General features: G+C 43.7%; 1 protein-coding gene across 1 annotated transcript in view; it reads left to right on the forward strand.

The window, feature by feature from the left end:
• The window catches only part of LOC142630389 (endochitinase-like), a 46,616-nt gene that overhangs the window by 7,845 nt on the left and 24,816 nt on the right, over positions 1-13,955 (forward strand). The window contains exon 4 of the mRNA XM_075804378.1: positions 2,826-2,861. Coding sequence (XP_075660493.1) covers positions 2,826-2,861 — 36 coding nt within the window. The remainder of the gene's footprint in view (positions 1-2,825; positions 2,862-13,955) is intronic.

Raw genomic sequence — 13,955 nt, forward strand, 5'->3', positions numbered from 1 at the left:
TAGAATTCTTATTTAACAAAATTTTGGCAAGCATATGTGCTACTTGATGTAGATAACAACATGAACTCAAGAATGTCAAAAACGAAATAGCATCGACAAGTCCCAAAAGCGACATAGTCTCAAGGAGGCCTAAAGCTACATAATTTCCAAACCAATCCATTGGAAATTATGCAGAAAACCGATCCACTCAATCGTTAGTCTACTCAAGAAGTAACTGTGCTAAAAACCAATCCATTGAATCGTTGATTTACTCAAGAAGTAACCATCCAAAAAAAGAAAACAAACAAAACCAATCCACTTGATCTTCGGTCAACTCAAGCAATGATCATCCCAAAAAAAAAAAAAATGATGCAAGTGATCATCGTCCAAAGAGGCCATCAAACTTCACCCAAAAAAGACCACTAATTATGTGGCATGCACATACAAAGACCGCTAGTTACGTGGCATACAAAGACAAGTAATTACATGGCATCTGCATACAAAGACTACTAATTACGTGATATGTACATATAAAGATCACTAATCACGTGGCATACAAAAACCACTAATTACGTGGCATCTACGTACAAAGACCACTAATTACGTGGCATACAAAGACCACTAATTACGTTGCATATATATACAAAGACCACTAATTATGTGGCATCTTCATACAAAGACCACTAATTACGTGGCATGTACATACAAAAGACCACTAATCACATGGCATACAAAGACCACTAATTATGTGGCTCTATTTCAATTTGAGATGTACATTAAAGTTTATTTATTTACTTATTTATACATGGTCTATTTTATGAATATCATATCATTGTTAAACAACATATACTCTACGATATATCGTAATTTACTTTGAAAAACCGTTTATTTTGGACATAAATTGTTAAAAAATAGGTCTAAGCATTCATAATTTATGTTAATTTAATACTTTGGCTTTACTATTTTCACACTTATGAATGTTTTTCACATATGTCTACAATTTTAAATCTATGTTTTTAACTATACTATAACCAGATTATCATGGCATGTTCAATCATTCATCTTTCAATTAATTTGCATGCAGTTATGTAAATGTCTCAATTGTTTTCTTAAAACTTACAACAAACAATTAAACCAATATTGTCTTTATTTCATTATTTTTTTTACAAAAAAATTTAATTAAAAAAATGGTTCAGGTTTGGGTCAGGTCGCGAGTCAGGTCGGGTTGACCCACAAAAAACACGGGTCGGGTCACGGGTCAACCAGTTTTTGCTTCAGGTAAAACAAATCGGGTTCAAGTCAAGTAGTTTTGCCATGTCTAGATAAACCACCATCCCCGAAGAAGAAATTAATTGAAAGACAAAGAAGTATGAATCTAAACAAGTCAAGAAAATTCCCTAAGCCTGACCAGTGCAAGGCAAAATCAAACTTGAGAATGGGGGCCAATTGATGAGTCCAAAAAATCATTAAGGTCGTTCATTAAGATGGATAACCTAGCATCATTAGTAGGCCATCATAGAAAAAGAAGATGAAACTGTTCAAAAAAAAAAAAGCACATTCAATACATTAAAAGACAACCATTACTCATCGGCATTAAACTCCCATCAATACAATAGCCATTACACATAGGTAATAATCACCTCCAATTATGTACAAATAGCTATCTAAATCACCTATAAAAGAGACAATCCATATTACTTGCTAAGGTACATTAAAACATACTACAAAATGACTATCTATATACAAAATATACAGGCTAATACTAACTTAAGCATCGGAAGCACCTCCATCAAATAGTTAGATGAAAATCAACTTGTTTGACTTGGAAACCCAAGAATTGGATAACGCTGTTGCAATCTGTCTAGGTTGCTTCTTGAAATTTGGAGATGAAAAGTGCTATATTTCATCCTCAAGGACAAAGGTCATCCAGTGCTCCTCTTGATGGAGCACTTGCTTCTTGACGATGACTAAGGGAATCTGTCGCCATTTGAACTTGAAAGGTGCAATCTCTTCTTAACGACAACAAGAGAGATGACCTTGCATCAAAGACATTTTTGATCATTGCTTTTCTCTTATCTCTTGGTATGTACTATGTGTTTCCTTTCCTTGAATTTAAACCTTGGATTTAAACCTTTTTTAGGGAACAATGTGACTACGATTTTTACCGTTCAAATTGGCAATTTTCCCTGACTTTCTTGGATTCTTTATAATCTGTATTTCTTGATTTCTTCCCACACAAGAGACAAATGACAACCTCTGAAAGAGAACGATGAAAGGGGTTTCATGGAGGAGATCTTGCAAATTTTGGACTAAGAGAGCCTTTTGTTATAGGAAGAGCTAGATAACTAATTAGGCTCTTTAAAGATAGCGCAAAACTGATGATACCAAAAATCATTAGTTGGGTCACTCGTCCAATCCAGTGCCTTTGACGAGCTTTTAAGATCTACAAGAAGAAACAAAGTTGATCAAAGAGACTACTGGGTTTTGCCCGATAGGGGAGCCTCCGATACTTGATTCAGTATCAGCTTATATACTTTGTATATAGATGGTGTTTTGTTGTCTTTTTTGACGTACCTTAGCAAGTGAGATAGATTTTCCTTTTTATAAGTGACTTGAGATAATTAGGGGCAATTATCACCTTGAGTGTAATAGTCATCGTATTGATTGGAGTTTAAGCTAATGAGTGATGGGAGTCTTTGTGTTGGGCCTTTTTTGCAAGTTTTGGGCTGGGCCGCCTGCTGCTACACTAGGCCCAAGATTTTCTTTTGAGTTGAAGAGTTGGGACCGGTCTGAGAACAAAATTTCCTAGTCTAGCTTGTGTACAAACAATGCCTTTTGGTGATCAGATCTTTACAGTAGGCAAAACTATCACGTTAGCTACAGTAGGCAAATATGATAAAAAAAGAAAAGAAAATAATAGGGATTTAAGCAATATAGTCAGTGGGCCTCAATGAAGGGTGGTCGTTTTACACTATAGTATCAGAATAATGAATGTTAGATGGAGAGTCAGGAGCGTATTAAAGAAACAAATGTTAGCCCGCCGCGATGAGCCGTTTTACGGAGCTTGCGTCAGGAAAGGGAACCACTTCTTCAACGCAACTAATTTCTCTGAGGGGAAATTAGTTGCTTTGAAGGAACAGGCCAAGTGACTTGGGTTGAATGAGATTTCTTCTTTTGTTTTTTTTTAATGGTTAACAGAGAGATTGAGTTGGAAGGGGAGAGGGAGATTGATCCATTCGGTGCATGCCAATCACTCCATTCACTCTGTTTCTCTCTTGCTTCTGTTTCTTTTAATCCTTTCCTTTTCTTTCGTTTTACTTTTTTCACTCTCTTTCTTTTTTATCCTTTCTCTCCTTTCTCCTCTGCGTTTTTCTTATTCCCCTGTTTTCTATGATTCTTGCCATTATTTTATAGAGGTTCCCCCTGCCTCCCCTCTCTAGCCGTGCACTGTAAGGCATCTTATATAGGGACAGCTGTGCTTGGCTTTTTACCATTTTAGCCCTCAACCGTTTTTGTCTGACATGGGCTCCTTTGCCGACCATTACTGACTGGTCAGTCACCCAGCCAGTGCCACTCTGCCTCAGTCAGAGAAGGCTTTTTTGTTTTGCTCACTCCTTGCGGCATTCCTACCTGCCAAGGAGTGAATACTCCCCTTCCTTTTACCCCTCACGGCATGCACCTGGTGGTTCCCACTCAACCTTGCCTCTTTTGGTTTGCATGCCTTCCTAGCAGAACATTGCTTCCGAAAGGCTTGAGCAGGAAACACAAAAATGGGTTTTTTCCCCTCCCCACCACCAGACCATACCCCCTTACCTCTGACCCATGACCTCACCATTTCTCGTATTGGTTAGGTACAGGTTGGTGGTGCTTGGGCTTTGCACATGCCTTACCTCCGTGCTTGTTCAAATCCTGCCTGCTGCTCATCTGTTTGCCACGGTCTGAACGTCAAACTGCCCAGCCTGCTGCTCCTTTTTGGCTTCTTTTGGCGTGGGCTATTTCGCGCAACCCTTCATTTATGGCTTGCATCTTCTGAGGACTGGGCCATGCTTGTTCGTGGGCCGTTTCAAGCCTTTATTCCCAGCCCCTGTTACTTGCTTCCTGCCACACAATTCTGTTATGCCTACCATGAGGCCTATTTGACCCCAAGCCTGCTGGGCCACTTTGGACATTTTCTGTTCATTCTTTCTCCGAAGGCCCAATGATCTCATTGGACCCTTTCGCTACTTGCGGGCTCCTATTGTCCCACCTACTTTCATTTAGGCGTCCTTGACCCACTTACTTTCTCGAGCATCGTCAGCCCTTTTTCAATTCTACATCTCCCATGGGCTTTTACTAACTTCTTGGGCTTCCTCAACTCAAGTATTTCTCACCTTTCCCTTGGGGCTCATAGGTTTTCCACAGTCCCTTACTTTCTTTACTTGCACTACTTTGGGCCTGTCGTAGCAGCTGTGGCCCATTCTCACTTTTCCACATCCATACAGCCCATGGGTTCGTGGTTACTTTCTTCTGAACTTTTTTAGGCCCACTTACTTCCTCAAGATCCATTTATTTACTTATTAGACCCACTATTCATTGTTCCTGCCACTCGTTTAATGGCACTTCCACAATACTTTCTTTAGCCCATGACTTTGGACCTTCCTCTCTTCTGGGCTTGCAAAGAATGAGCGTCTACATTTAGCCCCCTGAATATATGAAATCTTCCACAATTCATATGTGAATAAATACTTTTCTATGCTTTTGGTTTTCCCCTTCTCCTTTTCCTTCACGGGCTTTTTTCGAAAAGTGGATCCCAATCTGTATACATTTCTCCCTTTTTTTTTTTTTTTTCTTTTCCTGCCGTGAATAGTGGTCTCTTCAAATTTCCCAGTTTAGCAATTATTTTGAAGTATAGCCTACACTTCATTAACTTTTTCCTTCATCTCTAACTGGCCCATCGCATCCCTTCGCACCCTTCCCCATGGCGCAGGTATTTAAAGCCAAGTCCTTTCAGATTTCAGGTACAAACAATCTTTCTTTTCTCTTTTCTTTTCAATGCTTCCCTTCCCAATCCTTGCGAGTTTCCTTCTCCTTCCAACCGATACGATATGACTCCAGCAAAAGGTCAATCTTCTTCCCGCCGTAAAGGGAAAGAGATCGCTGATGATCTTGCGGTGCACGAAGAGGTCCCCTACTTCGAGTCAGATCATTTCGATGAAGAAGCGGAGCGGCATGACCCCAACAGCGAGTGCGCGCCCCTCCTAGACCCCTGGTATGATGTTCATGGTCATTTCCCTAAGGTTCCTAGTGACTACGTGCCGCTGCCGCCTGGCCGCATATGGCTCGCTCTTTGCCAGCGCAACCCCGACATCTCTTGGGCTCCTTTGCCCTCTTCGATCTATGATGTCTCTATCTACCAGGGGGTTTCACTTCCTATACCCATTCATTTCAAGTTTGGGTGCAGTGCTGCTTTGGGTTGGAAGGAGTGGGTAGACCGAGAGTTGTCGGACACACGCTCCATAGGTTTGCTTTAGCGGGCCGGCGTACTGAAGGCCATCGTTCAATCCCGCTGTCTGGCCAACTTCAGGGACTTATTTAACCTTCACCACTTAGTCCGTCGGTGGTGCACCACCACGCATACCTTCTTTCTCTCTTGCTGTGAGATTACAGTAACTTTGGAAGACGTGGCTAACTAGTTGCTTCTGCCCATTCTCGGTGACGTCGATCCTGCCACCCTCGAGCTTTCCTCAGAAGAAGAAGCCATAGAAGCCGAATTAAAGAAATGGATGAGTGGTAACGCAAAATTGACATTTTGGATTAGTTCTCACTCAAATCTTTCTGCTGCTGCCAGTCGCGCAGCCATTGTAGCATTCTGCTTATGTAAGTATGCTTTTGGTTCTCATCCCCACTACGCCGTGAAGCCTCTGTATTTTTGCTTGGCCATCAAGATTGTTGCTGGGGTGAGTCTGCCGCTCGCACCTATGTTCCTGAGGCATCTGTATGTCCAACTAGACATCCTGCGGAGCGACGAGAGTCAGGCGGGCTCTTATCACTTGATCACTACTTCCGCTCACAGCATCATCTTGCAGCACATGTTGTATGAGCGCTGTGCCAAGCATCTGACTAAGTGTAGGTCCGTGCACTTTGCTAAAGGGAAGTACAATTCGTGTCCAGAGGTTATTACGGACTTTTGTGGCAGGTTTGATTCCAATTTTCCTTTGGCTGGTTTAAAGCCGATTGGGCATCCTATCGTCGAATTTTTTGATAAAGGATTTGGGTTTTCTTGGAGGGTGTATAGGGATTTAGGTAAGGGTTACACATGTATGGATTCTGTTATGGGCACTTTTATTGAAATTGTTGGCACCACCACCCCGTTGACTGAGTTTGATGAGAGGGGCATAACATATTTGATAGCCACCAACGCTGGGTGGTTACCTTATTTGGCCGATGAAGGTGTCAGGTATGTACATTATCCTGCCAACCGTGTGCGAAGGCAATTTGGACTGGACCAAGACATTCTTGATGGTTTTTCTTTTCTTGTGGAGTCCCCCACTTCTATCCGACCTTTCCTGCGGCATACTACCTTCGAGTTCTGGAGTCAACACTTCACAGCAGTTACCATCCCAGGTTCTCAGAGGGAAGGTATGTGTACCACGGCTTTGCATGGATACTGGTAGGCAATGATGATCTCGTTTGAGAAAGATTTGTTTGGTAGCCGTGGATTTTCCTTTATTCCGCCTAGTGGGCTTAGCATGGTTGTCTCCGCCAATCCCCGCCTATTTTTGCCTTCTGCACCTGTGCGGGCTTATGCTAGGAAGCAAAGTTGTTCTGCCATATTTGAATGGATCGAAGAGGAGAAAGGGTGGTATTGGCATGATGGTGATTACCCCGCAGGCTAGGAAAAGAGGGTGAAGGTGATCAATGTCCCTGTGCCAGCGAAGAAAAGTTCTGCTAAATCCAAGCCTGCAAAGAAGAAGGTAGGTGATCATTCCTCTGAGACTTGCTTAGATATTGTTCCCTTCGAAAGCGATATGCCTCCTATGAGTAATATAGTGTTGGAGAGCACCACTCCTCCCCCTGTTCGCACTCGTTCCAATAAACGTTCTACCGTAGGCAAGACCAAGCCTGCCATTCCTCGCCATCCAGTGACGCTTCTCCCTCTAGTAGGACACGAGGCAATAAAAGGAAAACTTCTCCCCCCCAAGCACCCACCACTACTGAGCGGAGGGTATGTTGTTTCTAACTCTCTTCCTTATTCTTTGTCATTCTTGTTTAGAATCTCTTTCTGCGGCTAACCCATGTTGGCTTGTTCCCTTTCCTTTATTTCTTCTCCTGCAGTCAAAGTACAAGGAGGACTCGTCTACTACTCGTCCCATTCCGCTGGATGAACCTGAGCTTGAGATATGACTTCTTGCCTTTTATTCCTTTATTATATATATAAATATATATATATATATATATATATATATATATATATATTTGTGTCTCCAACTTTCATCTCTCTCTCTCTCTTTTTTTTTTTTTTTTTTTTTTTTTTTTTTTTTTTTTTTTTTTTTTTTTTCAGGCTGACCCTCAACCTATCTCCGTGTACCGTCCTACGGCTGCAGAGATTTCTGCCTCCCAAGGCATTCCAACGAAGGGTTTCTTTGATGGGGCAGAAGCGGTGTTTCTTGCTGGAACCCTTGCTACTCCTGCTGCTCCAATGGGAGATCCCGCCGAAGGGGTCAGTGAGACCATTATCATTCCTGCTTCGATGCCCACTTCCCAAGAGAAGGATCCTGCTGCTGCTGCTATTCAAGCCGAGGTTGCTTCCCTGATCACGCCGCTCATTATCTCCACTAGTGACCCTTTTGCATCTCTATCCCAGGCCGTGAGGGATGGCTCTCCTTTGGTGGTCACCCCTTCCTTCATTCGTGATTCTGCCACACGCGGTCCTACCATAGACTTGTCCTCCAAAGAATCCGAGGATATCTTGGAGGATTCTAATGATGAACCGGCCAAGAAGAAGAGGGTCTCGGAATCTAAAGGAGAGAAGGAAAGTTCCGGGCACGGAGTTAAATACATGGGTACGTATTTCTATATGTCGCCAAATTTCCTTCCCTCTTTCTTCTTGTTACCTCTCTTCTGCACATAACACTCTTCCTGCTATGGTTCCCCGTTTTGTTTTTTTTGCATGCCCATTCCTTGTTATTGCAGAGACCTCCGAAGAGTAAGAAGTGGCAATGAACAAAGATATGTCTACTGTAACTTCTTCTGCCACACCTGTAGCACCCGTTTCTGCCATTCCCACAGCCCCTACTCCCGTAGGCCCTGGTGAGTCTCTATTTTTTTTTTTTTTCATTTGCTGTTTGTTTTGACTTGCTTAGTCATGTGTTCTCATTTCGCTTCTGGTGCCGTCTACCAGGTTCGCTCCCAACTGTTCCTTCTCAATTTGAGAGGGGTGGTAGTTCTGCCGCAGCACCTGATCTGGTGAGTGAGGTTGCAGCCTTCTTTACCTGATTCGATCAGCATGAGGTTAACGACCTCATTCCTGCAGATTTCTAGGGTTCCGAGCCTCCCTATGTTGATTTCCATGGCTTTAGGATTCCTGAGGATTGTCGTGGGGTTTGTTTTGGACCATCTTCGTGAGATTGCCCGTGCCTATTTCATGAGGAAGGTTCAGCTTGCCATTGAAGCTATTGACGCGCGTCTTGAGGTTCTAAGGAAGGAGGTGGCAGACTTGGAGGGTCGTCGTGAGAGCCTTGTTTCTAGCACTGGCGGTTCTAGCTGCTTTGGTGACTAGACTCTTATCTCCGGCCTCCGTTGATGTGATTCCAGTTCCTTTTCTGTTTAATCCCTTTTGTATCTCCCTTGTTTTTTTTTTTTTTTTATGCACTCATTTGGCAGGCTTGCCACAACTTGGGTTTTGTAACTATGAGATGCTACTGCCTTCCTTTCTATCTACTTATTATGACATGGGATGTTTTCATAATGCCTCATAACTTTTCATTGCATATTATTCTCATGAAAGCATATTACAATCCTTTGTTTTGTGACATGGCCCTTGGAAAGATAAAAGGAAACAAAGGAAAATAAAAGAGAAAGAAAAAAGAAAAAATGATATTCTAGAGTGGTTTCGTGACCTTTCACTCTCCTTCCTTCTACGCATGATAACACTTCAGCCATTTCCCATTGATTGGGTCCATCAAGTCCATACCATCTGTCTGAGTTAGGCAGTAATATCCAGTAGGGTGTGCCTCCCTTACCACAAATGGTCCCTCCTATTTAGGTGCAAACTTAGATGGTCCTGCTATGCCTCTTCTGACATAATTCATTGCTTTCAGTACGAGTTGCCCTTCCATGAATACCCTTTCCCTGGTCATCTTGCCGTAGGCTTCTGTCATCCTTCGCCTGTATCTGCGGCTGCGTTCCTGGGCTTCTTCTCTCTTCTCATCAAGCCCTTCTAGGTCCTCATATCTTTCTACTGTAAAGACCTCTTTCTCTTTTTCCCTTTCTTTCATTTGCATAACGCGTAGGGAGGGGGTCATTATTTCTGCTGGGTCCATCACTTCCATTCCGTAGACCAGAAAGAAAGGCAAAAATCCTATGGCTGACTTTGGTGAATTCCTGTAGGCCTAGAGGGTGTTTGGCAGGTGCGTTGCCCATCTTCCTGTATACTCCTAGCTCATTTTATTGATGATTTTTATGAGAACTTTGTTCTTCGCCTCCGCTTGCCTGTTCCCCTGCGAATAATAAGGCGATGATCGATGGTGTTTAACTTGGTAGAATTTCAGCATTTTCCTTACATCATTGTTGACAAATGGTGTGCCATTGTCGCTGATAATTCTATGGGACACCCCGAACCTTACTATTATATTTTCCTTGATAAAATTGGCCACTGCTCCTCCAGTAGCTTTGCGAAGTGGCATTGTCTCTACCCAGTTGGTGAAGTATTCCGTGGCGACCAGGATCCATATGGACCCACGTGATGGCGGGTTAACGGGCCCCACCAAATCAAGCCCCTAGGTGTGGAATGGCCATAGGGTGACCATACTGTGTAATTGCTGCGGGTGGGTGTGGATCAAGTTGGCCTGTACTTGGCAGCTATGGCATTTTTTTACAAATTCTGCTGTGTCTTTTTTCATGGCAGGCCAGTAGTAACCCATATGCAGCAAATATCTGTATAACTTTTTCTTTCCTTGGTAGTCTCCACATTCCCCTGCGTGCACTTCCTTTATCATACTTTTTGCTTCTTCGGGGCCCAAACAACACAGTAGGTCTCCATCATGCCCCTTTTTGAAAAGGACCCCATTGTGCAAAAAGTAGCACGTTACTAGCCTTTTAATCTTGTATCGCTCATTGTGCTTCTGCGACAGGACACCTTTTGCTAGGTACTGAGTGAATAGCTCCCTCTAATCTTCGCTAGCGAACATAGCGTAGCTTTCCTCCCTGTCAGCCGCAAGTTGACAGGTCCCACATTGGACTTGGACCTGGTCCGCATCTTTCCCCATATTCGGCCAATAAAAACCTGCCCTTTGGAGTCTGCGGTAGAGGCTAATCTCTCCGCAGGATCTGCGGGTCTTGTCGTGCATTTCTTTCAGCTTTCTCTGGGCTTCTTTTTGCCCCACGCACCTTGACAGGATCCCTCCTGGCATCCTGCGGTACAGTTTTCCTCCTACCAGAGTATAGTCTTTTAATGCTTTCAACTGTGCAAGCTCACCTTCCTTGATCAAAACCTTCCTTTTGGGGTTTCACCAATCCTCTTTGCACTGTTCTTCCTATAACTTTTCCTTCAAAACTTCTATGATTGATTCTCTTCTCTTGCTGACTTCTATCTTGGCACTATTTCCTTCAAATATTATTTGCGAACCTAGCGCGGCCAACGCATCTGCGAACCGATTCTCACCTCTCGGCGCGTGTTCTATTTCAAAGGTTGAAAACCTTTCTTCCATCTTCTGGGCCATCGCTCGATAAGGAGCTAGGCTGGGTTACTTCAAGGAGAAGCTCCCTTTGGTCTAGTAGACCACTAGGTTCGAATCTCCCACCACCTTCAAGTGTTTGACCCCCATCTCAAGGGTCGTGGCTAACCTAGTTAGTTAGGCCTCATATTCTGCCGTGTTATTTGAGTAGGGGAACTCCAGTTTAAATGATAGCGCTACAGCCTCATTTTCCTCGTGATACAGAACCACTCCCACTCCCCCTGATTGGGCGGTAGAAGACCTGTCAAACTTCATTAACCATCGTTCCTCAACTTCTTCTGCAGTAGCCACTTCCCCTAGGACTCCATCATCCAGCGAAAATTCTTCTTCTCTTGGGAACTGTGCTAGTAGATCTACTATAGCCTGGCTCTTCACTGCTTTGGGAGTTCCTGCTTTTAGATTGTGTTGTGATAGTTGCAGCAACCATTGGGATATTCTGCCAGAGAGGATGAGTTGTCACAATAAGGCTTTGATAGCATGAGAATTAGTCATCAGCCACACCTCATAGGCCAGGAAATAGTGTCGCAACCTCTGCGAGGCATACACAATTGCAAACATGCCCTTTCTGCCCTTGGGTAACGGGTTTCTGCGTCTTTTAGGGCCCGGCTGATGTAGTACACTGGCTGTTCTACCCCATCTCCATCTTCCTGAGCAATCAGCACACCCACAGCGTATTGGTTGGTGGCTAAGTATAATAATAGTTGCTTCTTGCGGACTGGGGCTTGCACGGTAGGAAGGTTTATCATAATCTGCTGCAACCTGTTAAAGGCTACCTGCTGTACCTCCCCCCATTTGAAGTTTTGCCCCTTTTTTAGTAATTTACCGAAGGCAGAGGTGATAGATGCCAGCCCTGGGATGAATCTTCGAACGTATGAGACCTTCCCCAAGAAACTTTTCAACTCCTTTACTGTGGTTGGAGGTCTTATAGTGGCTATGGTTGTAGCCTTGCCTAGGTCCACATCTATTCCTCTGCTATGGACCAGAAAAACCAAGAATTTCCCTAAGGATACTCCAAATGCGCATTTGAGGGGATTCATTCTAAGTTTGAAGGTTCTACACCTTTTAAACACCTTTCTTAATAGTTGAATGTGCTCCTCCCACTTTTTTGACTTCACCACTATGTCATCTACATAATCTTCTAATTCTCGATGCATCATGTCATGGAATATGGGCGTCATTGACCTTTGATAAGTTGCATTTGCGTTTTTCAACCCAAACGGCATTACTGTATAGTAAAAGTTGCCTATAGGCGTTCTGAAGGCAGTCTTCTCCGCAACTTGCGGTGCCGTCCTGATCTGGTTGTATCCACTGAACCCATCCATAAAGGAGAACATGACATTTCCTACTATAGAATCTATCAATAGGTCCATGTTCGGCATCGGGAATTCATCTTTTGGGCAAACCTTATTAAGATTTCTAAAATCTACACAACACCTTATCTGCCCATTCTTCTTCTTCACTGGCACGATGTTAGATAACCAATGTGGATGTTGAATGGGTTTGATGAATCTTACGGCCAACAACTTCTGTACTTCCTTGACTATTTGTTCCTCTATTTTAGTATGGAAAATTCTGGCAGGCTGGGCTACTGGCCTGGCCTCCAGGTCCACTTTCAACGTGTGCACCACTAACCCAGGATCCAATCTTGGCATTTCACTATAATTCCATGCAAAGACGTCTATGTATTCTTTCAATAGTAGTACGAACTCTAACTTTTCTCTTTCTGACAGCTTTAAACTGATTAAGATGGGCCTTGGCTCGTGCGGGCCGAGTCCCAAGTCGACTTCTTCCGTCTGTTCTTTTACTGTAACCTGGGCATCCTTATCCCTCGCAACCTCCTCGTCTCTTTCATCACAATTTCCTTCTTTTGAGTCTTCCTGGGCTACGCAACATATCAAGATTTTGTGCTGCTCTTCACTTTTGGGGCCCATTTGTGTCTCACTCGTGAGCCCCACGCATCTTCATAATTTATACACAATCCTACCATCGGGTCCTCGAACCCTGACGCATTATGGTGTATCGCCAAGTTCTGTGGCAGGCACCCCGCCTGGAGGGTGCTCAATGGTACCAGGTTCACTGAGGCGCCAATATCCACCAAGGCTCTCTTGATGGGGATCTGGTATATAGACGCAACCAAGTAAAGGGGTCTCCTGTGGTCGAGATAGCCCATTTCCATATCTCCATCACTGAAGATGATTTCGGTTAACTCCTGAAGGAGAGCCCTATCTTCTGTACCTTTTGCTAACAAGCATTCTATTCTTGCCCCGGAAGCAATGCTTACTAGAGCCTCTGTGGCCGTCTTTCACTCCTTCGCTGTGAGACCTAGTTGGTCGAACAGATTTTTGAACTTAGAGCTTCTTTGTAAAGTGGTGATAGCCGTGGCAGGCAGGGTTAGGTTTTCCTCTTCGTCTTCCTCTGGGTCCGCACAAATTACCACCACTGCTACGCCTTTCCCTTTGTGGTTCGGAAGTGGGTTTCTTTGAACTTTTTGCTGCGTTAGCTCCAGGGTCCCTTTTTTAATACTGCGATGCACCAGCTTGCGGAGTGCCCAACATTCTGCCGTAGGATGTTGTACATAATTGTGCAAGCGGTAGAAGTGTGGGTCCCTTCGTTCTTCCTCTGTTGGCTCCCCGGCAACTTGATTGGGTTTAAAAATTCCATCTACTATCCACTTGTCTAAAAGAACGTCCAATTCTTTAGAAGTGCATGGTATTGGCGGAGGGGTATCGTATTGCCTACCGTTTGTCTTCCTCTTCCTTTCATTGGTGGATGCCACTATGTCCTGCGGGGCGCTCCTTTTGTTGGAACTTGGCTTCACCGATTGGGCGGTCTTCTTGGCTTTTTATAATAGTTGTGCGAACTGGGAAATTTTAATGTTTTCTAGAACAACTCTGTATTCTCTAATCATATTCATCATACACATCTCCACCAATGTCTTCTCCTTGCAATGGTCATAGCAATCCAGCGTTATGTCCCTAAATCTTTTGATGTACTCCATCAAGTCTTCTCTATTTCTCTGCTTATTAGCTTGCAAGGTGGCAA

Source organism: Castanea sativa, chromosome 4 (assembly GCF_040712315.1).
Source record: "Castanea sativa cultivar Marrone di Chiusa Pesio chromosome 4, ASM4071231v1".
Classification (NCBI taxonomy): Eukaryota; Viridiplantae; Streptophyta; class Magnoliopsida; order Fagales; family Fagaceae; genus Castanea; species Castanea sativa.